The sequence below is a fragment of the Eriocheir sinensis genome, unplaced genomic scaffold (genome assembly GCF_024679095.1).
Source record: "Eriocheir sinensis breed Jianghai 21 unplaced genomic scaffold, ASM2467909v1 Scaffold640, whole genome shotgun sequence".
Taxonomy (NCBI): Eukaryota; Metazoa; Arthropoda; class Malacostraca; order Decapoda; family Varunidae; genus Eriocheir; species Eriocheir sinensis.
The window spans coordinates 74,734-101,417 of record NW_026111988.1 but is presented as its reverse complement, the minus strand read 5'-3'; the positions used below and the strand labels follow the sequence as shown (position 1 = coordinate 101,417).

At 45.4% G+C, this 26,684-nt stretch overlaps 2 protein-coding genes and 2 long non-coding RNA genes across 11 annotated transcripts in view; 2 read left to right on the top strand and 2 right to left on the bottom strand.

Moving 5' to 3' along the window:
- Positions 1 to 3,193: 3,193 nt before the first annotated feature.
- Positions 3,194 to 26,684, bottom strand: LOC126993603 (uncharacterized). 3 transcript variants are annotated; one of them, XR_007748015.1, is made up of 6 exons: positions 17,965 to 18,072; positions 12,284 to 13,009; positions 11,409 to 11,666; positions 10,369 to 10,548; positions 4,203 to 4,976; positions 3,194 to 3,743 (listed from the first exon to the last, which is right to left on the bottom strand). XR_007748015.1 is itself a non-coding variant. In XM_050852776.1 (6 exons), exons 1-6 carry the CDS (start codon positions 17,989 to 17,991, stop codon positions 4,491 to 4,493), a joined length of 1,596 nt encoding a protein of 531 aa, XP_050708733.1. In that variant the 5' UTR covers positions 17,992 to 18,072; the 3' UTR covers positions 4,448 to 4,490. The 3 variants fall into 3 exon arrangements, 2 of the variants coding, with proteins under 2 accessions (XP_050708733.1, XP_050708732.1); XM_050852776.1 differs by lacking the exon at positions 3,194 to 3,743 and having other exon boundaries at positions 4,448 to 4,976; positions 11,409 to 11,475; positions 11,557 to 11,666; XM_050852775.1 differs by lacking the exons at positions 3,194 to 3,743; positions 17,965 to 18,072 and adding an exon at positions 26,624 to 26,684 and having other exon boundaries at positions 4,448 to 4,976.
- Positions 3,549 to 4,372, top strand: LOC126993607 (uncharacterized). 5 transcript variants are annotated; one of them, XR_007748025.1, is made up of 3 exons: positions 3,549 to 3,690; positions 3,780 to 4,158; positions 4,242 to 4,372. It is a non-coding gene; the product is annotated as an uncharacterized LOC126993607 (long non-coding RNA). The 5 variants fall into 5 exon arrangements; XR_007748026.1 differs by having other exon boundaries at positions 3,780 to 4,152; positions 4,242 to 4,366; XR_007748028.1 differs by having other exon boundaries at positions 3,555 to 3,690; positions 3,857 to 4,158.
- On the top strand, positions 18,419 to 19,050 carry LOC126993613 (uncharacterized). Its single transcript, XR_007748042.1, has 2 exons — positions 18,419 to 18,631; positions 18,831 to 19,050. It is a non-coding gene; the product is annotated as an uncharacterized LOC126993613 (long non-coding RNA).
- LOC126993602 (endoplasmic reticulum transmembrane helix translocase-like) overlaps positions 18,861 to 26,684 on the bottom strand; it is a 33,060-nt gene continuing 25,236 nt past the window's right edge. The window contains exons 18-24 of one of the 2 annotated variants that reach the window (XM_050852773.1): positions 25,407 to 25,561; positions 24,453 to 24,588; positions 22,980 to 23,176; positions 21,990 to 22,141; positions 21,588 to 21,696; positions 20,136 to 20,279; positions 18,861 to 19,569 (exon numbers count right to left, since the gene is read on the bottom strand). In XM_050852773.1, coding sequence (XP_050708730.1) covers positions 19,453 to 19,569; positions 20,136 to 20,279; positions 21,588 to 21,696; positions 21,990 to 22,141; positions 22,980 to 23,176; positions 24,453 to 24,588; positions 25,407 to 25,561 — 1,010 coding nt within the window. In that variant the 3' untranslated portion in view covers positions 18,861 to 19,452. The remainder of the gene's footprint in view (positions 19,570 to 20,135; positions 20,280 to 21,587; positions 21,697 to 21,989; positions 22,142 to 22,979; positions 23,177 to 24,452; positions 24,589 to 25,406; positions 25,562 to 26,684) is intronic. The other variant, XM_050852774.1, reaches the window with a different exon arrangement.

Genomic DNA, 26,684 nt, shown 5'->3' with positions numbered 1-26,684 from the left:
ACCCACACATGCCCCATCCCTACCTTTCCTCCGTTCCTCCTCCACCTCCTTCTACCCACACATGACCCATCCCTACCTTTCCTCCGTTCCTCCTCCACCTCCTTCTACCCACACATGCCCCATCCCTACCTTTCCTCCGTTCCTCCTCCACCTCCTTCTACCCACACATGACCCATCCCTACCTTTCCTCCGTTCCTCCTCCACCTCCTTCTACCCACACATGCCCCCATCTATTCTCTCCCCATCCACAGTATCCGCATCTTCCTGTCGTTATCCGTTTTGAGTTGTTACCGTTTTTATGAAGGTATCTGTCTCTCAGCTCCGTCATCTTTTTGAGACCACTTAACATTATGAGCCCAGTCTTCTCCACTTTGCCTTCATCGTTCCTATCTCTCCTTCCATCCACGTGTGGCCCCATCTTCCCTCTCCTGCCTGGACCTGCCACTGACGGGTAGGAAGGACTTCTCCCTCTTCCACTCCTCCTCCTGCTCTTCCTGGCCTCCCTCCTCCTCCTCCTGCTAGTCCCATCCCTGCTCCTATCTCTCCTGCTCCTGTTCCCACCTGCCATTCCAGGATTCCCGGCGTTCCCAGCGAGATATTCCCAAAAAGGTGAAGCCATTCCGACCGCCAGGCTTAAAACGGCGGGCTGGGTGAAGGGCGACGGGCCTAACAATATTTACCTCCACATTGACAATTATTACTTATTTATTAACTTCAAAGGCATGAGAGGGACTTAAATAGCATCAAAACTGTTCATTAGGCTTTAAAAACTATAAAAACTATCAACCAACATAACCAGTCTGTGCATATATTTTAACTGATTGCTTCTGTATTAACTTCAAAGGAGAAAAGATTACTTCAGTAGCCCCAAAAATAATTAAATAGGCGTAAAACACAATATAGACATATACTGAAGGCCTAAAAACGAGTCTAGTCAGTGATCAGCGGGATACGAGCCTAACTATTTCAAGGCAGACATACCTATATATTTCTGACCACAAAATTTTCACGCCCAGTTTACCTCCAGAGTCATTGTGGGGCCTCCTTGACCTTGTTTGGGCGATGATGCAGTAATCCTGTCGTCGTAGGGTGGGTGAGGTGACGCGCCCCCAGGAGTATGCCCCCACTGATAGACTGATTATTATGTCTCATCATCCTTATATTTCCGAGGCTGGCGTGACCCTAACCTCGGCTATTTATGCTGCTAGGGGGCTATTAGGAGCAGCTAGGGGCGTGAGGGAGGCATGGAGAGATGGAGGAAAGACTGAGGAAGAAGGGAGAGAAAGGAGGAGGAGGAGGAAGGAGAGAGAGGAGAGAAGAGAGGTGGAGGAGGAAGACTGTCTGGCTGAGAGGCATAGCAAATCTTCCCTCCATATTTAAACCCATTTTTGGAGGGAAGGAGGAAACGGAGAGAAAAAACGGAGGCATGGAGAGAAAGAGAATTTATTTAGCTATGTGTGGAGGGAAGGAGGAGGAGGAGGAGAGGGAGAGAAAGGAGGGAGAGAGGAAAAGGTGGAGGAGGAAAACTGTCTGACTGAGATGCATGTCAAATCTTACCTCCATATTTAAACCCATTTTTGGAGGGAAGGAGGAAACGGAGAGAAAAAACAGAGGCATGGAGAGAAAGAGAATCTATTTAGCTATGTGTGGGGGGAAGGAAGAGGAGGAGGAGAGGGAGAGAAAGGAGGGAGAGAGGAGAGAAGAGAGGGAGGTGGAAGAGGAAGACTGTCTGGCTGAGAGGCATAGCAAATCTTCCCTCCATATATAAACTAATTTCTGGAGGGAAGGAGGAAACGGAGAGAAAAAACGGAGACATGGAGAGAAAGATAATTTATTTAGCTATGTGTGGAGGGAAGGAGGAGGAGGAGGAGAGGGAGAGAGGAGAGAAAAGAGAAAGGTGGAGGAGGAAAAGTGTCTGGCTGAGAGGCATAGCAATACTTTCCTCCATATTTAAACCCATTTTTGGAGGGAAGGAGGAAACGGAGAGAAAAAACGGAGGCATGGAGAGAAAGATAATTTATTTAGCTATGTGTGGAGGGAAGGAGGAGGAGGAGGAGAGGGAGAGAAAGGAGGGAGAGAGGAGAGAAAAGAGGGAGGTGGAGGAGGAAGACTGTCTGGCTGAGAGGCATAGCAAATCTTCCCTCCATATATAAACTAATTTCTGGAGGGAAGGAGGAAACGGAGAGAAAAAACGGAGACATGGAGAGAAAGAGAATTTATTTAGCTATGTGTGGAGGGAAGGAGGAGGAGGAGGAGAGGGAGAGAAAGGAGGGAGAGAGGAGAGAAGAGAGGGAGGTGGAGGAGGAAGACTGTTTGGCTGAGAGGCATAGCAATTCTTTCCTCCATATTTAAAGTTTAAAGAGAGAGAGAGAGAGAGAGAGAGAGAGAGAGAGAGAGAGAGAGAGAGAGAGAGAGAGAGAGAGAGAGAGAGAGAGAGAGAGAGAGAGAGAGAGAGAGAGAGAGAGAGAGAGAGAGAGATAGAGAGAGAGAGAGAGAGAGAGAGAGAGAGAGAGAGAGAGAGAGAGAGAGAGAGAGAGAGAGAGAGAGAGAGAGAGAGAGAGAGAGAGAGAGAGAGAGAGAGAGAGAGAGAGAGAGAGAGAGAGAGAGAGAGAGAGAGAGAGAGAGAGAGAGAGAGAGAGAGAGTACTTACATCTTACCTATTTCCGTCATGTATAAGTTAATTAGTTTGTCTGGCTGTTTATTTTTTTTTCTCGTTGTTTTCTTCCTCCTCCTCCTCCTCCTCCTCCTCCTCCTCGCTTTCCTTCTTCTCCTTCTTCTTCCTCCTCCTCCTCATGCATGAATCAACCTATCACAGTTCTTTCTTATATCCGCAATCTATATAAGTTTGTGTTTTCTCTCTCTCTCTCTCTCTCTTATCTTGTATTATTTATTCCACTCTTGTAAGGCTTTTTTTCATCTCTGGTGATCTCCACCACTCCACAACCATTTCTCTCCCTAAAAACATGTAGCCAACCCCTCTCAGTAATTGACCTGTAGGTTGCATTTTCTCCATTTACTGCTTAATATACCTCTAACAATGACATGCATGACTGTGTAACAGGGTTGCTTGACGTCGAGTCAAATATAGACTATTATTTGCGCATGGCTAAGTTTTTCTCCTTCCTGCCCCAATACTGTTTTCTCGTAGTAATTAAGAATATGGAAAAGGAAAAGGACAAATCAATTCTAAAAGTCCAGTTTCAATTCCTTTTATTGCATAAATGATATTTTTTTCCATCCGTGAAGGTCACACACACTTAACAGCACGAAGCAGCAAACAGGTCCAGCGCGGACACTGTTTCCTTTGTGTGTAGAGAAACACTGGTTTAATGAAGCCTTGGATGACGGACAATTAATGTTCTCGTTCAAAATTAAGTGTTAGAAGAAAAGGGAAATTCACAGCAAAAGAACACTAAGTAATTTGAGTAAAAGAGGGTAAACTTTAATTTTCTGCCCTTTCCCAGTGTCTAATGTAGTTATACACGATTTTTCTTAATGCACGGTCTAATTTGAAACCTGACCTCCGTGTATAAGGAGGGATTACTGTACTGTACAAAACATCATGCTCAATAGTACAAGAAACTGACCAACACATTATACTGAACTTGAGGTTACAGGAAATAAAAAACAACAACAATACATTAAGAAAACAACCACAATCTCCTCTATAATGTTGTGGTGGTGGTGGTGGTGGTGGTGGTGCAGGCCAGTACCCTCAACACCACACAGTCCACCACAATTTCCTCTATAATGTTGTGGTGGTGGTGGTGGTGGTGCAGGCCAGTACCCTCAACACTACACAGTCCACCACAATTTCCTCTATAATGTTGTGGTGGTGGTGGTGGTGGTGGTGCAGGCCAGTACCCTCAACACCACAAAGTCCACCACAATTTCCTCTATAATGTTGTGGTGGTGGTGGTGGTGGTGGTGCAGGCCAGTACCCTCAACACCACACAGTCCACCACAATTTCCTCTATAATGTTGTGGTGGTGGTGGTGGTGGTGCAGGCCAGTACCCTCAACACCACACAGTCCACCACAATTTCCTCTATAATGTTGTGGTGGTGGTGGTGGTGGTGGTGGTGCAGGCCAGTACCCTCAACACCACAAAGTCCACCACAATTTCCTCTATAATGTTGTGGTGGTGGTGGTGGTGGTGGTGCAGGCCAGTACCCTCAACCCCCCACAGTCCACCACAATGACCGCTATCATGTTGTGGTGGTGGTGGTGGTGGTGGTGCAGGCCAGTACCCTCAACACCACAAAGTCCACCACAATCTCCTCTATAATGTTGTGGTGGTGGTGGTGGTGGTGGTGGTGCAGGCCAGTACCCTCAACACCACAAAGTCCACCACAATCTCCTCTATAATGTTGTGGTGGTGGTGGTGGTGGTGGTGGTGCAGGCCAGTACCCTCAACACCACAAAGTCCACCACAGTCACCTCCTTAATGTTGTGGTGGTGGTGGTGGTGGTGGTGCAGGCCAGTATACCCTTACAGCACCACGCCACAGTCCACCACAGTCACCTCCTTAATGTCGCTGTGTTGGGCTGCCTCGGCCACCACGTGCAGTCCCTCCACCACCTCACCGAAGAAACAACGCCACACAAGACCCTGATAGTCCCTGGTGTTGATGGCAAACACACCCCGCCTCCCACACCCCCACACATCCCCTGCCCGCCATGGCCTCCCCTCCACACCCTCCTCAAGGCCAGGCAGCAGCACACATTCCCCCGTACCATCATTACTCTCGTAGTCCCCGCCATACACACACTCTCCCGGCCCCCCCTTCAACACCACCCTGTACAGCCTGGTGCCGCGGTAGGAGGGGCCGCGCTGCCCCGTGCACAGCATCAGGAACTGGCGGCCCCGCTGGGTGTCGGGGCTCAGACGGATGTGGACCCGGCGCGGCGCACGGCCCGGCCAGGACAGGTCCAGGAACACCGTGCAGGGGGGGGAGGGCGGCACGACCTGGCTGACCTGTACACAGACACAACAGGTGGTAACACACACACACACACACACACACACACGCGACGATGCTGCAGCCGACGCAGCCGTAAAATAGCTCGCAGAGGGTTTAGGGTCGGGGAGCATATTTAAACTACTCCAACGGAACTTTACGACCTACTAACGGGGAGGCTGCGCCCCCCTCGACCCCCCCTTCTAACCAGGGGGGCCTAGCCATCCCCTGGACCCCCCCCCCACATGTATACGTGACTTATTTCAGCAAGGAGGTATTTCTCGCAACACCGGCTGCACCGTCGCCAGAGGAGGCTTCCGTAAACATTCTCCACTATTTTCAGGAGTAAAAAAAAAGTCCTTGAATTGGATTTTCAAAGCGTTTCCATGACTGTTGAAGGTTTTAGAAAAGGTTATATATGAAGAGATACTGATGGTTCATAAGGTAGATACTGGCACGGACCTAAAACGAATCTTTACCATATATATATATATATATATATATATATATATATATATATATATATATATATATATATATATATATATATATATATGAATATATATATATGAATATATATATATATATATATATATATATATATATATATATGAATCAATCCTTAACCGGAAGATTCAAAATCACCTTTCCACTTCTGACCTTCTATCTGATCGCCAGTATGGGTTCCGCAAGGGGCGTTCTACTGGTGATCTCCTAGCCTTCTTAACTGACTCTTGGTCATCCTCTCTTAGCCGTTTCGGTGAAACTTTTGCTATTGCGCTGGACATATCAAAGGCTTTTTGATAGGGTCTGGCACAAATCTTTGCTTTCTAAACTACCCTCCTACGGTTTCTATCCTTCTCTCTGTACCTTTATCTCCAGTTTCCTTTCTGACCGTTCTATTTCTGCCGTGGTAGACGGTCACTGTTCTTCCCCTAAATCTATTAACAGTGGTGTCCCACAGGGTTCTGTCCTATCTCCCACTCTTTTCTGTTGTTCATTGATGATCTTCTTTCCAAAACGAACTGTCCTATCCATTCCTACGCCGATGATTCCACTCTGCATTATTCAACTTCTTTTAATAGAAGACCCACCCTTCAGGAACTTAACGACTCAAGGCTGGAGGCTGCAGAACGCTTAGCCTTAGACCTTACTATTATTTCCGATTGGGGCAAGAAGAACCTGGTGTCCTTCAACGCCTCAAAAACACAGTTTCTCCACCTATCCACTCGACATAATCTTCCAAACAACTATCCCCTATTCTTTGACAACACCCAGCTATCACCTTCCTCAACACTAAACATCCTCGGTCTATCCTTAACTCAAAATCTCAACTGGAAACTTCATATCTCATCTCTTACTAAAACAGCTTCCTCGAGGCTGGGCGTTCTGTACCGTCTCCGCCAGTTCTTCTCCCCTGCACAGTTGCTGTCCATATACAGGTGCCTTGTCCGCCCTCGTATGGAGTATGCATCTCATGTGTGGGGGGGCTCCACTCACACAGCTCTTCTGGACAGAGTGGAGGCAAAGGCTCTTCGTCTCATCAGCTCTCCTCCTCATACTGATAGTCTTCTACCTCTTAAATTCCGCCGCAATGTTGCCTCTCTTTCTATCTTCTATCGATATTTCCACGCTGACTGCTCTTCTGAACTTGCTAACTGCATGCCTCCCCCCCTCCCGCGGCCCCGCTGCACTCGACTTTCTACTCATGCTCATCCCTATACTGTCCAAACCCCTTATGCAAGAGTTAACCAGCATCTTCACTCTTTCATCCCTCACGCTGGTAAACTCTGGAACAATCTTCCTTCATCTGTATTTCCTCCTGCCTACGACTTGAACTCTTTCAAGAGGAGGGTATCAGGACACCTCTCCTCCCGAAACTGACTTATCTTTCGGCCACCTCTTTGGATTCTTTTTAGGAGCAGCGAGTAGCGGGCTTTTTTTTTTATTAATGTTTACTTTTTTGTGCCCTTGAGCTGTCTCCTTTGCTGTAAAACACACACACACACACACACACACACACACACACACACACACACACACACACACACACACACACACACACACACACACACACACACAGACATAACACAGGAGAGGGATGGATTGCGTGTATCTGGACCTGACGAAGGCTTTTGACAAAGTTCCACTTACAAGACTACTATGGAAGCTGGAAAATAAAGGAGGATTGAAAGGGAAAATGCAAAACTGTCTGGAAAGTTACTTAAGGGGCAGAGAGATGAGAACAGTGGTAAAGGACATGAAATCGGAATGGAGAATTGTAGATAGTGGAGTGCCTCAAGGATCGGTATTGGCACCAATACTTTTCCTAGTACATATTAATGATATGCCGGAGAAAGTAAGCAGTTACATGAGCCTGTTTGCAGACGATGCGAACTTGATGAGACATATAAGAAACAGTAAAGACTGTGAAATTCTGCAAGAGGACCTAAATAAGATTTAGGACTGGAGTTTGAAATGGGAGATGGAGTTCAATGTGAAGAAATGTCATGTAATGGAAAGAGTGAAGGGAGACCAAAATGGACATATAGAATGGGAGATGGAGAAATATTGAAAGTTCAAGAAGAGAGAGATTTGGGAGTGACAATACAAGATAATCAACAGTCTGAGAGTCATGTTAATAGGATATTCGGTGAGACGTATAGAATGGTAAGAAATATAGGATTAGCATTCCACTACATGGATAAGGATAGGATGAAAAAGAATAACCACTATGATTACACCAAAACTGGAATATGCGGAAACTGTGTGCTCTCCCATAAGAAGAAACACGTCCAAAAAAAGAACGAATACAAAGGCTGGCAACGAAAATGGTTCCAGAGCTGGAGGGATGAACAACATGTTTGGAGGAGTGTCATATGAAGAAAGCTTAAAGGAAATGGACCTGCCAACACTGGAACAAAGAAGAGAAAGGGGAGACCTAATACAAATTATGGGACAAAATGGAAGAAGTAGACAATGAGGAGTTACTACTACGAGAAGGAAGAAACACCAGCAACACACGAGGACACAGTAAAAAATTGAGGAAAGGAAGATGCTTGAGAGACATAAAGAAATATAGCTTCCCGCAAAGAAACATAGAGCTTTGGAACAGACTAAGTGAGGATGTAGTATCGGCGAAGAGTGTGCAAAACTTTGAGGAAAAACTGGACAGATACAGATATGGAGACGGGACCACACGAGCGTAAGCCCAGGCCCTGGAAAACTACAACTAGGTAAATACACACACACACACACACACACACACACACACACACACACACACACACACACACACACACACACACACACACACACACACACACACACACAAATGTAAATAAAGGAAAAAAAAAGACAGAAGGAAACCAAAAAAACTGAGAAAAAGCAACAGGGTTGGAAAGGCAAATTTCTGTTAGCATAAACTGCCAACCTCCAGGAGCTTCTAGAACACCCGAGGGAAAGGCAGGAAAAGGCTGTGGCTGAGGTCACTAAAGCTCTGAACACAAGGCAGGCCCTGGTGAGGGACGCAGCAGACAAGAAGCAGCGTGGGACAGCTACTGGCCAGATGCCGGCAAGAACGGAGAGGCAAAGAGGAGGGCTGGGACTGGCCGAGGCCGAGGCACCGCAGCCTTGGAGGGCGGCCCCCAAGCTGCGGGGAGAAGAGGTGCTTGGGTTGTAGCGGGGGATGTGGCGCCACTCAAAGCTAGGATGCAGACACAGATCATTGAAACTCAGCGGCCGCCTTCCCCCTCAGGCAGGGTCAAGTCTCCAGCCAGTGATCCCTACACTATGGACCGGAAACTTGCCCCAGCCTTGTCATTAACACGCGAATTTTGGAAAATCAACCGCTTTGGTGCGAATCGCCATAACTCCCTTATTTCTGGGGCTACAGAAATGTTTTGGGTATCAATCGACGGCAAAATGAAAGGGCTATAGTTTTTATTACGCGACCGGGCTCCAAAACCGACTCAAAAGGGTAACAAATTGAATAAGTTCACAAAAAACGGCTCTGAAAAAAAACATTTTTGAGTTCCCAACCTTGAAACCCACTCATTTTTTGAGAATTTCAAAAAACTTGTTTACCAAATATTTTAGCCCTACCAATGTGCTTTCCAATATGATGCATAACATTTTCCTACCCCCAGTAGTTTCGTCGCTAGAGCTCGAAACGTGACCAGAAGTCGCGACGAACATTCGCCGAATCTGTCTCATTTCACGCGCCGAGACGAAAAACCTTCCTGACGCCACAAAAATTAATGTATCTGCATAAAAATTCATATATGAACACTTCAATATGTTGACTATCTTGTACTGAAATCATTTTAAGATATCTATATAAAAAGTTACTATTTTTATATAATCATTTCACTATATAAATCAACCTATATTAAGCGCCTTATTGTACATGTTATTTAATTTATTTTATTTAGTATTCAACCCTATTTCTTCCCATTTATGAATAATACATTTAATTTGCTTTCTTTTGATACCAAATATATATATATATATATATATATATATATATATATATATATATATATATATATATATATATATATATATATATATATATATTTGGTCTCGGCGCGTGAAATGAGTCAGATTCGGCGAATGTTCGTCGTGAATTCTGTTCAAGCTCGAGCGAAAACTACTGAAGCTGGGAAGGCGTGCTTGGTGCCAAATCTCTATTAATACAGATTAATAATCAGAAAAACATTGGAAAACAGGAAATAAATAAAAAAGTTATATGCAAAAATCTAAGACGTGTCCAAATCACGGCACAAGGGCAGAAAAACGGTCTATTTTGTGACGGTTCGACGACAAACTTGGAGGCGAGGTATCACAAAATCCTTCGAGCTGGTCACACTACATTGCCAAGAGGGGCGACATGCCAAAGTGCAGCCTTCTAGAGGCAATAGCAAGGCCACACTAGACAAAAACGGCAAAGTGTCTGGAGTTCGTCAAAATCGCTCACAAAAGGGTTTGCGTTTCGAGCTCTAGCGACGAAACTACTGGGAGTAGGAAAATGTTATGCATCATATTGGAAAGCACATTGGCAGGGCTAAAGTATTTGTTAAATAGGGTTTTTGAAATTCTCAAAAAATGAGTGGGTTTCAAGGTTGGGAACTCAAAAATAGTTTTTTTTCAGAGCCATTTTCTGCGAATTTATTCAATTTGTTACCCTTTTGAGTCGGTTTTGGAGCCCGGTCGCGTATTAAAAACTATAGCCCTTTCATTTTGCCGTCGATTGATACCAAAATCATTTCTGTAGCCCCAGAAATAAGGGAGCTATGGCGATTCGCACCAAAGCGGTTGATTTTCCAAATTCGCGGCTTAATGACAAGGACGCCGCAAAATCAAAAGAGTCCGCCGTCCATTACTTGAGATGTCACTGCTCCAGCTCACCTGCAGGGTTGACGCGCCCAGTGGCGGGGGATGGTCCGCCAGGGCATGGAGGCACGGCCGGCCGGCTTCGAGGCTTATTCTTGCGTGTCGGCGCTGACCTTCCACCTGGTGCACAGCAAACACCCGGCCAGCCTGCAGCAGGCTCCTGGTGCGCTCTGTCAGACTGCGGAAGTCCTCGGCCTGCAAAGGTCCCCGGTGGAGGGAAGGGAATTAAGAGCAAGAAGACCACGTCAGGCTGCTGCCTTGGCCGGCAGGAAACAAGAGTGTGTAAAGAAAGCTGCTGACTCCTTAAGAGAGCTTTGCTTATGAAGCTGAACTCAAAACTCACTGAGGCACCAACAGAAACACCAATTATGCCATGACAAGGTGACCACTGGTAACTCACTGAGGCACCAACAGAAACACCAATTATGCCATGACAAGGTGACCACTGGTAACTCACTGAGGCACTAACAGAAACACCAATTATGCCATGACAAGGTGACCACTGGTAACTCACTGAGGCACTAACAGAAACACCAATTATGCCATGACAAGGTGACCACTGGTAACTCACTGAGGCACTAACAGAAACACCAATTATGCCATGACAAGGTGACCACTGGTAACTCACTGAGGCACTAACAGAAACACCAATTATGCCATGACAAGGTGACCACTGGTAACTCACTGAGGCACCAACAGAAACACCAATTATGCCATGACAAGGTGACCACTGGTAACTCACTGAGGCACCAACAGAAACACCAATTATGCCATGACAAGGTGACCACTGGTAACTCACTGAGGCACTAACAGAAACACCAATTATGCCATGACAAGGTGACCACTGGTAACTCACTGAGGCACTAACAGAAACACCAATTATGCCATGACAAGGTACTGTGACCACTGGTGCTGTGTTGAGGTAAGGCAAACACAGCAATCACACAGTGACAAGGTAAGGTGACTGCAGTGCTGTGTTGAGGTAAGGTAAGCACTGCAGTGACGTGTGCCAGGGACTCGCTGTAACACGAGTGACACTCGGGGGGGGTACTGACCTTCAAGCTTGGCTTTAAGATGAACTGCACTTTTTCCATGATGGTGAGGTCTGGGTCTGACTGGGGCCTGGGTTCTTCTGGGTCTGACTGGGGCCTGGGTTCTTCTGGGACTGACTGGGGCCTGGGTTCTTCTGGGTCTGACTGGGGCCTGGGTTCTTCTGGGACTGACTGGGGCCTGGGTTCTTCTGTAGAAACAGTTTCCAGAGCCGCCTGGACAGCCTTGGCGGCCTCCAGGGCTGCACTAGATGCCTCTCTCACCTGAAACAACAACACTGGGTTAGGGAAGAAGCTCACACCCTCGCCCCTGTATGCCGCTTTCTATGCCCCCTGTCTGTACCCCTGTGTATGCCCCCTATGTGTTCCCCTGTATATGCCCCCTGTGTGTACGCCTGTATATGTCCCCTGTGTGTATGCCACCAGTGTCTACCCCTGTATATGCTTGTAATGTGTATATTATCATGTACATATGAATGCATGTGTCGAAACACAAGCTCAGTGTCGCCACAGGATGTTAGTGGACACGTAGGCGCTTATGGTCGTGAGAACAGAAGCTGGGTTGACGCTAAATCAGCAAGGATCAGCACCGGAACGTTGTAAGTTCCGGCCAGTCATCACCGGAAGACACACCCTTCCGGCGAACCAGCAACGCAACTAAAACGAGCGAGCAGCGCCAAGAGGGAGGAGAAGAAGACGGGTGAGGGCGCGGGGCACAAGGTCCGCTCCGGGTGTGCTCCCAGCGTGTACCCTTGTGCATGCCCCCTGTGTGTACTCTTGTGCATACCCCTTGTGTGCACCACTGTGTATGCCCCCTGTGTGTTGCCTGGTGTGTTTACTCGCGTGGCTGAGGGCCCAGGGCACAGGTGCAGCACACTCACCTTCCTGGCGGTGGTGAGGATGCCGGCGTCAGGGAAACACTGCTGGCACTCCTCCAACACCTGCTCCACCTCACCGGTGAGGTGGAACACTGTTGCTAAAACTTTGAGTGCCTCTTGCTCTGTTGCACGAGTGCGCAACTTCTCCCGCACAGTCTGCAGCTCCTGCTCCTTCTTCTTTGCCTCCTTCCTCTTCGGTGCCACACGGAACCTTTCCTGCTGCAGGAGCTCCCTGGAACTCCTGCTCTGGTCCATCAGTCCCTGGAGGCTGTCCTCCAGCTGCTGCCGCTCGACCCAGCCTGTCAGGGTGGCCTCATACTGGTCCAGCTGGGACTGAGCCTCCTGGCAGGCGGTGATGGCGGCCACAACTGTGGCCTCCTGTTCCTGCAGAAAGGAACGCATTTTCTTGGAGAGACCCGCTGCTCCCTTCTTGCCAGCTGATCCTGCTGCCCCTTTCCCCTTCCCGGCACTGGGTGGCGGCGAGGCCTCCGCCGCCTTGCCGTCTCTCAGCCTTCTTATTAAGGCCTCAATTGTATAGCTGACAGGGAACTGCCCGCCCTCGGGCACGGCATGGGTGACGCGGCACTCCGGACAGGTAACACGGCCCTGCTCCTTCAGCTTATCTGTGCACAGTGTGCAGACTGTGTGGCCACAGGGCAGAGTGCGTGGCCGCTGTACTAAGTCATCAAAGCCTGTCAGGCACACTGGACACTCCTCGGGGTTGTCACCCTGAAACAGAGAGGCAGAGTGAGGGAGGCACTACAGCAGAAACACACTGGAGGTGTGTGTGTGTGTGTGTGTGTGTGTGTGTGTGTGTGTGTGTGTGTGTGTGTGTGTGTGTGTGTGTGTGTGTGTGTGTGTGTGTGTCAAGCAGGCAGTGGATAATACTGTAATTAAACAGGCAATACAATCTTCATAAAGTGTGGATAAAACAGTCTTGAACCTTAGTTAGCACAGCACTGTGCATGAATCATCTCTACTGATCGTGTCCAGTGACTCCAGTTTCCAGAGCCAGTCCTGTCCTGATCGCATCAGCTCAGACTCACCGCGGGATCAGTGTGCCTCTCACCAGCCACATGAGCCTCAATAGGCGCCACTTCAAAAATCCTGCCCCTGTGCCACCAGCGGGACATTCAACAACTGTCCCCTAAAACTGAACTTGAAAAATAAATAAAAATAAGTAAAAATAAAATAAAAAAGGACAATTTTGTTTAATTCTCTAATTTAATGAAAATTCCTGAGTATTCCCGAAAATTCCCGTGTAAAGTTTCCAGTTCAAAATTCGTGTGACTTTTACAATGGTACTTCCTTATAGCACAACAGAGTGGAAAGTACTGGCGTTAAGCTGACGGGAATCATCAGTTTATCGTCTGAAATATTTCATGTACTTTCTTTGACAGAAAAATAGACTTGTGTCTATAAGGAAGGTGCCAATGATCAGTGGTGGGCTTCGTTAATCATAATCTTAACATCGTTATATTGTTAATGTAAATGTTAACGTTGATACCGTTAATCCAGCAAGAATGTATTGAATGTTAACATTAACGTCTATGAAAAAAGTACATCATTACAGTAGTCCTTGGTTTATCCGGCATGAACGGGTGTGGCAGATAAACCGTTGTTTTGAGACTTGCTCCTACGTAGAGATACCTCAGGACTGGAAGTTAGCTAATGTTACACCCATTTTAAGAAAGGTAGGAAAGAGGATGTTAGTAATTATAGGCCAGTCAGTTTGACTAGTATACAGTGTGTGTGTGTGTGTGTAAGATTCTGGAGAAAATTATTGAGGGTAGTATTTGGGAGCATTTAGATCAGTATAGACTAATTAGGGACTCTCAGCATGGGTTTAGATGAGGTAGGTCGTGTCTCACAAACTTACTACAGTTCTTAGAACACATTACAAAGCAGTTAGATGAGGGAAACAGTATAGCCGTAGGTAATTTATCTAGATTTTAGTCAAGCTTTTGATAAGGTACCACACAGGAGGCTAGTGCATAAACTGAGGTTGCATGGGATAGGGGTACAGTACTAGTGGAGTGGATGGCTCAGGGGTAGAAAACAGAGAGTAGTATTAAATGGGGCCAAGTCTGACTGGAGGGAAGTGGTTAGTGGGGTACCTCAGCTAGGGCCACTTTTGTTCCTAGTATATATTAATGATTTAGATATAGGGATTAGTAGTAAAACACCAAAGTTTGCAGATGATACCAAGATAGCTAGTACAGTACAGGGGCTCAGGACAATTATAGGATGCAAAGGGACTTGGATAGGATGGGCAGATAGGTGGCAGATGGAGTCTAACTCCCGGAAGTGTCAGGTTATGCATATAGGTAAAGATATAATAGGAATTTTAGCTATGAGATGGAAGGAGTTTGGTTAGAGGCAGTTGAGAATGAAAAGGATTTAGGTGTAGTGACAGATAAGACTATGAAATTCTCAAAGCAGTGTTTACAAGCTAGAAATAGGGCAAACAGGATCCTGGGGTTTATAAATAGAAATGTTATAGTTATGAAAGCAAGGAGGTAAGAGGTAGTTTATATAATGCATATGTTAGAGCTCATTTAGAGTATTGTATACAAGCTTGGTCACCACAGGATGTAACTTTGTTAGAAGCAGTTCAGAGAAGAGCAACTAGGATGATGGCAGCAATGAGGCGCCTGGAGTATAGGGAGAGGGTAAAAGAGCTAGATATGTTTTCATTTGAGAGGAGATGTCTAAGGGGGGATATGATAGAGCTATATAAAATGTTTTCAGATTGCGATTACTTAGATGTGGATACTTTCTTTACACTAGAGGAGGGAAACAGGACTAGGGGTCATGATAGGAGAATTAGGAAACAAGGGTGTAGGTTGGACTTACAAAACTATTTCTTTAGCCATGCATAGGGTGGCAGATTTATGGAATGCATTGCCAGGGGAGGTAGTATGCAGCAGTAGTGTAAATGTGTTCAAAAAGAGGTTAGACGAGTTTATGGATGAAAAGATTTGGTAGGAAGTAGTGGGTGGGATACAGGGTGGAACACGGCTGGGTGGTGGCCGTGTGGTGGCTGGCTGGGGCAGGATTACTGCATTCAGGAGATTAGATGGGCTTGGGGAGGCGGATGATGGGTGCTACACTGCCACTCGCGGGGGTGGACAGGGGCTGCCAAGTATAGGCCAGTTTGCGGACCCCTTGCGATCATGTGTTCACACACACACACACACACACACACACACACACACACACACACACACACACACACACACACACACACACACACACTGTTTGTTGTATAGGCTACACACACACACACACACACACACACACACACACACACACACCAGGACACTGTTTGCTGTATAGGTTACACACACACACACACACACACACACACACACACACACACACACACACACACCAGGACACTGTTTGCTGTATAGGCTACACACACACACACACACACACACACACACACACACACACACACACACGGTAAGGAAAGTAATTGTGACCTTGATACGCCCTAGACTAGAATATGCATCAGTGGCTTGGTCGCCATCACTTAAGAAACACGTTAGAAAACAGGAGAGGATACAGAGAGCGGCAGCAACAAAAATGGCACCTAGTCTGAGCGACCTGCCTTATGAAGGAACATTGCTGAACCTCCCTACACTGGAGAGTACAAGAGAAAGAGGAGATTTAACCTTAGAACACGGTCGTGGGTAATAGTACTATCAACACGGTCATGGGGTATATTGAACCCCATTTTGGAAAAAAAAAATTGTAATCAAAATTTATTAAATCTAAAAAAAGTACAAGAAAATACAACGTTTGTTCTTTCATTTCCCCTGAGATTTAAGTTAATACTGTGGCAAAGTGAACATGTAAGGGGCAACTCAAAAAAGTACTAAAAATTGCACTACCTTCCACAATAACAGCAGTACCATCGCTAACCTAGCGTACCATCGCTAACTAAACGTACCATCGCTAACCTAGAGTACCATCGTACCCGGCACCCGAGTGATCATGAGGCTTCGCGGCACCAGGTACCGGTACCGGGTGCCGCGAGGAATCGATTCTTCGCGGTACCCGGTACCCGGTGCCGCGAAGCCTCATGATCACTCGGGTGCCGGGAAGCCTCATGATCACTCGGCACTGAGCATTGCCGCTAGTACCGGTACCGTTTGGATCTTAGTGACGCTCGGCGCTCACCCGCCTCCCCAAGTTCCCACCATTTAGTCCTGCTCCTCGTTTCCATCACAGCTCCCGTTTCCAATATTTTATTATTTGATTTATTTATTGGAGTTACTGGATAATTCTTCGTGTCCAATTCTTTTTCTTTTTTAGGTTGCTAATAAATGTTGTTATTGTTATTAGACTATGATCGAGTACATCCATAATAACTAAGTATACATGCTATTTTTTTATCGAAAAATTACATATTCACTTCATTCAGAGAGAGAGAGAGAGAGAGAGAGATTTACATAGATTTACATATAAAATCAGACCACACATTACATTCCATTCTCGCACTACAACGCTGGTGAAGAAAAATTTGGTGCAGTCTGAATTTACTTGTCTACATCTGAGTTTTACGCCATTGTTCCTCGTGCGCAAAGTGTCATCGATCATAAACAATGTTGATCTGTCTACATTCGTGAAACCATTAAGTATTTCAAAACATTCGATCAGTTTTCCTCGGAGGCGACGTTTCTCAAGAGAGAACATGTTAAGGGTTGAAAGCCTTTCTTCGTAGGATTTGTTGCGCAAGGAAGGGATCATTTTCGTTGCCCGACGCTGAAAACCTTTTAATTTAGCAATGTCCTTTGTATGGTGGGGAGACCAAAACTGTACCGCATATTCCAAGTGGGGTCTGACTAAACTATTGTAGAGCGGGAGTATTACATCTTTATTCTTGAATAAAAAGCTTCTTTTTATGAAGCCCAACATTCTGTTCGCTTTATTTGCTGCATCGATGCATTGCTGTGAGAATTTGAGGTTTGACGCGATTTTGACCCCCAAGTCCTTGACGCATTGAACGCTTTTGAGTTTAACGCCGCGCATTTCGTAATCGAACTTCTTATTCCTCGTTCCAACTTGAAGGACCTGGCACTTGTCTACGTTAAAGGGCATCTCCCATCTATCCGACCAAGCTGAAATTTTGTGCAAATCCTCTTGGAGGCTTTGCCTGTCTTCGTCAGTGAGAACCGAGTTACCAATCTTTGTGTCGTCTGCAAATTTACTAATGCGGTTATTGAGTCCAACATCCACGTCGTTGATGTAAATAATGAAGAGCACTGGGCCAAGAACCGAGCCCTGAGGGACGCCACTAGTGACCGGCCCTGAGGGAGAGAGAGAGTGAGAGAGTTTTCTTTACAGGAAATTTATTTGGGAATTTCATCAAAAGTCATTCAGATAAAAAAATACTCCTTCGGGTACCGGTACCGGTACTAACGGTACCTGAAACTTCGGTACCGGTACTACCGGTACTTAAATTAACGGTACTTGCCCATCCCTAGAGAAGACCCGTCCCTCCCTAACTCCCTCACCCGCCACAAACTCATCGGAAAATCGTCTTATTTCAGCGTTCTCCGCCGCGTCCACAGGTGTCCAGGGTAACGAAAGGCATGGAGTTCAAATGTCATGCCTCCCGGCGCTTGAACAGGCTCAAACAAGGCGGTTTTTAGGCCGAGAAGTGGACGACGTACCTTTGTTGATAACTGACAGGCCGCCATCTTGAAGTCCTCTGGCGTAGTTGGGGTGGACTGGTACCGGTACCAGTAACGCTACTAACGGTACCAGTTAAACTACGGTACCGGTACCAGTACCGCTACTAACAGTACCAGTTAAACTACGGTACTGATACCAGATTGCTCGGATTTATTTAATTGTTGGATTTATTGGATAATTCTTCATGTCCGATTCTTTTTGGGGGGTTGCTTATATATATATATATATATATATATATATATATATATATATATATATATATATATATATATATATATATATATATATATATATATATATATATGAATATATATATATATATATATATATATATATATATATATATATATATATATATATATATATATATATATACTATATATATATATATATATATATATATATATATATATATATATATACGGGCAGGGCAGAAAAACGTGGTATATGGAGGTAATCAACGTTCTGTTTACTGTATTATATCACTGTACTAATTACCAAGTGGCGCTGGATGGCTAATTATAACGATTTAGCCATAATATCGTATACACGGAGAGAAAGAGAATTTATTTAGCTGTGTGTGGAGGGAAGGAGGAGGAGGAGGAGAGGGAGAGAAAGGAGGGAGAGAGGAGAGAAGAGAGGGAGGTGGAGGAGGAAGACTGTCTGGCTGAGAGGCATAGCAAATCTTCCCTCCATATTTAAACTCATTTTTGGAGGGAAGGAGGAAACGGAGAGAAAAAACGGAGGCATAGAGAGAAAGATAATTTATTTAGCTATGTATGGAGGGAAGGAGGAGGAGGAGGAGAGGGAGAGAAAGGAGGGAGAGAGGAGAGAAGAGAGGAAGGTGGAGGCGGAGGGACAAAAAATCTTCCACTGTGCAAAAAACATTTATTTATTTATTTATTTTCATATTTTTTTAACTTTCTCAAAAAAATCAAAAAATAAAGAAAAAAATACAAATAGGCTTAACAATTACTCTCTCTCTCTCTCTCTCTCTCTCTCTCTCTCTCTCTCTCTCTCTCTCTCTCTCTCTCTCTCTCTCTCTCTCTCAATATATATATAAATTAACCTTGGTCTCTCTCTCTCTCTCTCTCTCTCTCTCTCTCTCTCTCTCTCTCTCTCTCTCTCTCTCTCTCTCTCTCTCTGTGTGTGTGTGTGTGTGTGTGTGTGTGTGTGTGTGTGTGTGTGTGTGTGTGTGTGTCTCTCTCTCTCTCTCTCTCTCTCTCTCTCTGTGTGTGTGTGTGTGTGTGTGTGTCTCTCTCTCTCTCTCTCTCTCTCTCTCTCTCTCTCTCTCTCTCTCTCTCTCTCTCTCTCTCTCTCTCTCTCTGTGTGTGTGTGTGTGTGTGTGTGTGTGTGTGTGTGTGTGTGTGTGTGTGTGTCTCTCTCTCTCTCTCTCTCTCTCTCTCTCTCTCTCTCTCTCTCTCTCTCTCTCTCTCTCTCTCTCTCTCTCTCTCTCTCTCTCTCTCTCAGTGCCGCAGGGAGGGTGCCAACTTGCCCTCCCCAAAGAGTGCTAGGCAGACTCTATCTATGACGAACGACAGCGCGAAGTCCAGGCACAGAACTTGTATGAGGGTCACCCGGAACTGGAATGGAAAAGAGTTGATAAAAATGGAGATTGCGGAGAAACGGAGAAGAGGAGGAAGATGTGGAGGAGGGGAGGTGGAAGAGGAAAGATTAAGCTATTTTTTGGTGTAGCAGGAAATGAGGGAGAGGTGGAGGAAAGTGGAGGAAAATGGACTTCAACTTGGAGGAGGAAATGAACGAGACCACCAAAATTACGCTGGAGAAATACACAGACCTTGATAAAAGTGGAGATTGCGGAGGAACGGAGAGGAGGAGGAAGATGTGGAGGAGAGGAGATGGAAGAAGAAAGATTAAGCTATTTTTTGGTGTAGGAGAAAAGGAGGGAGAGATGGAGGAAAGTGGAGGAAAATGGACTTGAACTTGGAGGAGGAAATGAACGAAACCACCAAAATTACGCTGGAGAAATACACAGACCTTGATAAAAGTGGAGATTGCAGAGAAACAAAGAGGCGGAGGAAGAAGCGGAAGACAGGAGGAGGAAGAGGAAAGATTAACCTACTCTTTGGTGTCGGAGGAAAGGATGGAGAGATGGAGGAAAGGAGAGAAAAATGGAGGCAAATCTCACCTCACTCGGGAACTCGACGATCTCAAACTGCCTCCCAAAGTCCGGGAAGATGCCGAGGGAGAGAGCGAGGATGAGACCAAAGGCTCCCATGAGGCTGTATAGGAGCGGCCGGTTCTCGCTCAGCCCCTCCATGTAAGGTCGGCCCTGGGGGAGAAAAAGTTTTAATATATTTGTTCATATCTCAAGAAGTTCTTAGGTTAGGAAAATCAAACTTGGTGGGTGGCTAGAGGGATAGTTAGGGCAGGTGTGGTCGAAATCTGGGTGTTTTAGGTTGAGTTAGAGAAGAGTTATCGCAGTTATAGTCAGCGGGATACATTTTACGAAGGGGAGTATTTTTTGATGTGGAAAGTTTTGATATATTCGTTGATATCTCAAGAAGTATATAAGTTAGGATAATGAGACTTTGTGGGTGAATAGAGGGATAGTTAGGGCAGGTGTGGTCGAAACCTGGTTGATAGTGGTTGAGTTAGAGCAGAGTTATCGCAGTTATAGTCAGTGGGATACATTTTCAGAAGATGCATATTTTTTGACGGGGAAACTTTTGCTATTTTTGCCGATATCTCGAAAACAATTTAAGTTCGGATAATGAGACTTGGTGGGTGAAGAGAAGAATGGTTTACGCAATTATTGGCGGAGTCTGAGTTTAGTTTCGTTAATCTGAGGCAGAGTTAAGAGCATGGAAACTGCGGAACACAATTTGGAACGGAGTTTTTCGTCGCTCAAGAAAAAGTTCCGCCACATTTGTTTGTATCTCGGAAAGTATTTAAGTTAGGGCAATGAAATTTGGTTGATGTATAGAAGGATGGTTAGGGTACATGTGGTTAAAATTTGGTTGACCTAAAATGAGTTAGAGTTGAGTTATGGGTGGTCACAGTTAGGGCTATCTTTTCTACATCATTTATATTTTTGAGTGGGAAATTATTTAATGTTTTTACTTATATCTTCAAAAGTGTTTAAGTTAGGGTACCCAAATTCTGAGGGTATACAGAGGAATAGTTAGGGTATATGTGGTTAAAATTTGGTTGAGGTAGGATGACTTAGAGCCGAGATATGGACATTTGAAGTTGGGACATATTTGAACTCCATACATATTTTTTGAGTGGGAAGTTTTCTTGTATATGCTTATATCTTAAAAAGTATCCAAGGAAGGCCAACCAAATTTTGGGAGTGTACAGAGGAATAGTTAGGGTACATGTGGTTAAAATTTGGTTGAGGTAGAATGACTTAGAAATTAGTTATGGGCATTTGAATTTGGGACATTTAAATATTTTTTGAGTGGTAAAAGATTTTGTGGATTTGTTTATATCTTCAAAAGTATCTAAGTTAGGGTACCCAAGTTTTGAGGGTATGCAGAGGAATAGTTAGGGTAGATGTAGTTAAAATTTGGTTGAGGTAGAATGACTTAGAGATTAGTTATGGGCATTTGAAGTTAGGGTCTCATTTTGAACTTACCCTGTAGTTGATCGCGAAGGTTGATACTTGGAGAGCCAGCGAGATTATGTACACAGTGGAGTTAAGGAGAGAAGGTTCAAACTGCTTCTCCAGGTCCACCGCCGCCCCCCTGGAGAGAGAGAGAGAGAGAGAGAGAGAGAGAGAGAGAGAGAGTACATTAGTAAGGCCTGGTAATCTGTGTGTGTGTGTGTGTGTGTGTGTGTGTGTGTGTGTGTGTGTGTGTGTGTGTGTGTGTGTGTGTTTGTCCAAGGTTCAATATTACCTCCTTGCTTCCTCCTCCTCCTCCTCCTCCTCCTCCTCTTCCCTCCTTTCCTCCTTCCTTCTCTTCCTCCTCCTCCTTCCTTTCCTCCATTCTTCCTCCTCCTTCCTTCCCTCCCTCCTCCTCCTCCTCCTCTTCCTTACCCTATAGCAGTGTGGTTGTCCAGGTGGTTGGCTTGGTTGACCAGGTAGAGCAGGGCGGTAAAGTGGCAACCAAACTGTAGAAGCACCGTCGCAACCGTATAGATATTGAAGATATTCGGTAGAGGTCGGTGAGCGCTTAACTCCGGCAGCGGCTGTGGGGGAGGAGAGGAGAGAGAAGGGTCAGACAAACGGGGTGATTGTGGCGGTTGTGTTTGTGCGTTTGTGTTGCCGTTGGTGTGTGTGGGTAGGCAAATTATCCCTCTACGTTTGTGCTGAGTGGCGTGTTTGTGCATGCTACCGTTTGGCTGTGATATCGAAAAAGGTTAAGACTTCCTGATAAAAATTTGGGACTGTTAGGTTTGAGTAAGGGTTACGTTTGAGGTGCTTGTGGGGGTTGTGTTTGTGCGTTTGTTTTAGCGTTGGTGTGTGTGGGTAGGGGAAGGATTGGTCTACGTTTGTGCTGAATGGTGTGTTTGTGTATGCTTTGGTTTCTCTGGAATAATGAAAAATGTCAAATCTTTTCTGTGATAAATTGCGTCTGGGTAAGCTGGAAAGGATAAACAAACAGCATCATTGTGGGGGTTGTGTTTGTGCGTTTGCTTTGCCGTTGGTGTGTGTGGGCAGGGGAAGGATTGGTCTGTGTTTGTGGCGATTTGTGTGTTTGTGTGCGTTTTAGTTTAGCGGGAATTTTGAAAAACGCTAAGATTTCGCGGTTAAAAAAACTGCACCGCCTGGGAATGGGTCGCACAAACACGGTGATTGTGGGGGTTGCGTTTGCCTGTTTGTAAATCCGCTGGTGTGTGTGGGTAGAGGAAGGACTGCTCTACGTTTGTACCGGTCCGTGCGTTTGTGTGTGTGTGCGTTTGGCGGTGAGATCGAAAAACGCCAAAACTTTCACACTATAATAATCACAGTAACCCTATCACCGACCCTCCCTCTATCTCCCTTCTTCCCAGACCCCACAAACGAAGCCTCCCCTGCCCCTCTGACCTTTGACCTTGAGATGAAGAGGAAGCAGGCGGCCTGTAGGAGTCCCTGTAGTGTAGCCTGGTAGTCGCTGAACTTGATGCCATCCAAGTACAGCACGCTTTGAGAATAGGCTAGGATGAGTGCGTTTAGGGCCAGGATCTTGAACATTTGCAGTGTGGTCACCAGCGTACAGCGGCCCTGCTTGATGATGTGGCACACTGCGGGGGGAGGGGAGGTAGAGCGAGGTTAGAGCGAGCCGCCTAGCAAAGGGGGTGCACGTAGAGCGAGCGTAGAGCGAGGGAGGGGCAGAAATGTGAAGGTTTTTCTCGCTCAAAAAGTCTGGCTATGGAAAAATTGACTGTGGTTGATGTGGAATTTTGAGAGAATTAGAGCGAGTTAGAGCGAGTGCAAGGGAGGGAAGGTAGAGCAGGGTTAGAGCGAGCCGCCTAGCAAAGGGGGTGAGCGTAGAGCGAGCGTAGAATGTGGGAGAGGGAAAAATGTGAAGGTTTTTCTCGCTCAAAAAGTCTGGCAAGGTAAAAAATGACTGCGGTTAATGTGGAATTTTGAGAAAATCAGAGTGAGGTAGAGCGAGTGCAGAGAGAGGAGAGCGAGAGCAATGTCTAAACTATAACTGGAGCGAGTGGCAGAGCTGTAGAGCGAGTGTAGAGCGAGAAATAGAGAGGGAGTAAGCCAGGGTGGGGGCGTTGAGCAGGCAAATTTGAGGGGCACTATTCCATTCAAGTTTTCCGAGAGGATGGAAAAAGTTTTGACATTTTCCTCGTATCTCAAAAAGTTTTCAAGGTAGGGTAATGAAACTTGATGGGCATATAGAAGAATCATTAGCCTATATGTGGTAAAAATCTGAGCTACCAACGATGATTCAGAGCTGAGTTATGGGCAGGAAAATTTGAGGGATACTATTTCACTTGAGAATACCAAGAGGATGAAAAAAGTTTTGACATTTTTCATTGTATCTCAAAAACTTTTAAAGCTAGAGCAATGAAACTTGATGGGCATATAGAAGAATCATTAGTCTATATGTGGTAAAAATCAGAGCCACCTACAATGGTTCAGAGCTGAGTTATGGGCAGGCAAATTTGAGGGGGACTATATCACTTGAGTATTTCGAGAGGATGAAAAAAGTTTTGACATTTTTCCTCATATCTCAGAACTTATTCAAGCTAGGATAATAAAACTTGAGAGGCATGTAGACGAATTATACGACTATTTGTGGTTAAAATCTGAGCAACCTACGATGACTTAGACCCGAGTTATGAGAAGGCAAAGTTGAGGGGTACTATTCCATTCGAGTTTTCTGAGGATAAAAAACTTCCGACATTTTTGCACATAACTCGGAACGTATTCAAGATAAGGTAATGAAACTTGATGGGCAGGTAGATGAATTGTAAGACTATTTGTGGTTAAAATCTGATCCCCCTCCGATGACTTAGAGCGGAGTTACAAGCAATCAAAGTTGAGGTTGCAGTCACTCACCACACTGTATGGAGGAGAGCTTGGAGGTGAAGGGCGCGGCTATAGATGCGTCTCCAAGCTTGACGAGGGTGTTGGTCTCATCTTCAAAGTCCTGTAGCAGCTTATTCAACTGCAACTGTGCCCGCTGAAGCTGTTCCTGTAGTAGTAGTAGTAGTAGTAGTAGTAGTAGTAGTAGTACTTGTAGTAGTAGTAGTATACTATATAAAAAAAAATTCAGCCTCAAAAAAATCGTAAAAAGTTTCAACATTTCTCTAATTTACTCCGGAACAAACGCTCATATCTAAACACGCTAAGCACCCAAACGTAGCCTGATTCTTCCCCTATCCAGCCACACCAAGCACAAAACAAACGGACAAACACAAACGTCACTAGAGACACATTTGTAAACACCAAAAAACTCATCTTGCCAAAAAATGGAGTCAAAAGTTGTTACGCTTTTTAATATTATGGGCAAACAAACGCTCACATCCAAACACACTATGCACCAATATGTAGCCTGATTCTTCCCCTATCCAGCCACACCAAGCACAAAACATACGGACAAACACACTCGCCAGAATAGCCAAGATTACACACATCATAAAAAAAGTCTCCCTCGAAAAATAAACGCAAAAAGTCTTAACATATCTCTAATTTACTCCGGAACAAACGCTCACATCCAAACACACTATGCATCAATATGTAGCCTGATCCTTCCCCTATCCAGCCACACCAAGCGGAAAACAAACGGACAAACACACTTGCCAGAATAGCCAAGATTACACACACCATCAAACAAATCTGCCTCAAAAATAACGCAAAAAGTCTTAACATTTCTCTAATTTACTCCGGAACAAACGCTCACATCCAAACACACTATGCACCAATATGTAGCCCAATCCTTCCCCTATCCAGCCACACCAAGCGCAAAACAAACGGACAAACACACTCGCCAGAACAGCCAAGAATACGCACACTTTCACTGACCTGCTGTGGTGCCAAGTTTTGCCCTCCCGAACGCACTGCCTTCCGCTGTCTGATTTTGTCCGGTTGTCTCTCCGTTTGCCGCTCTGTCTGTCTCCGTCTGGGCTGTACGGGTCTGTCCGGGGCTGTAGAGAGGATGGCCACACCTGAAACAGTAGTAGTAGAGGTAGTAGAAGCAGTAGTAGTAGTAGTAGTAGTAGTAGTAGTAGTAGTAGTAGTAGTAGTAGGTGACAGGATTAGCGGAAAACAAACAGACAAACACAAACGTCACTATGAACCCATTTGTAAACACCATCAAGCTCATCTCGCCCAAAAAATGCAGTCAAAAGTAGTTACGTTTTTTAATATTATGGACAAACAAACACACGTATTCAAACACACTAAGCACCAAAACATAGCCCAGTCCTTCCTCTATCCAGCCACACCAAGCGGAAAACAAACAGACAAACACAAACGTCACTATGAACCCATTTGTAAACACCATCAAGCTCATCTCGCCCAAAAAATGCAGTCAAAAGTAGTTACGTTTTTTAATATTATGGACAAACAAACACACGTATTCAAACACACTAAGCACCAAAACATAGCCCAGTCCTTCCTCTATCCAGCCACACCAAGCGGAAAACAAACAGACAAACACAAACGTCACTATGAACCCATTTGTAAACACCATTAAGAACATCTCACCCAAAAATGCAGTCAAAAGTAGTTACGTTTTTTAATATTATGGACAAACGAACACACGTATTCAAACATTCAAAACACTGGTGTTCTAATGTGATTCTGTTGATTTCTCGACCTCATTTGAAATGCATATTCGTGGATTTCCTGCTCATTAAGAGAGAGAGAGAGAGAGAGAGAGAGAGAGTTTTCTTTACAGGAAATTTATTTGGGAATTTCATCAAAAGTCATTAAGATAAAAAAAAAATACTCCATCGCGTAGGGGAACCGGTAAGGTACTAACGGTACCTGAGTTTTCGGTACCGGTACTCAAATTAACGGTACTTGCCCATCCCTAGGGAAGACCCGTCCCGCCCTACCTCCCTCACCCGCCACAAACTCATCGGAAAATCGTCTTATTTCAGCGTTCTCCGCCGCGTCCACAGGTGTCCAGGGTAACGAAAGGCATGGAGTTCAAATGTCATGCCTCCCGGCGCTTGAACAGGCTCAAACAAGGCGGTTTTTAGGCCGAGAAGTGGACGACGTACCTTTGTTGACAACTGACAGGCCGCCATCTTGAAATCCTCTGGCGTAGTTGGGGTGGCCTGG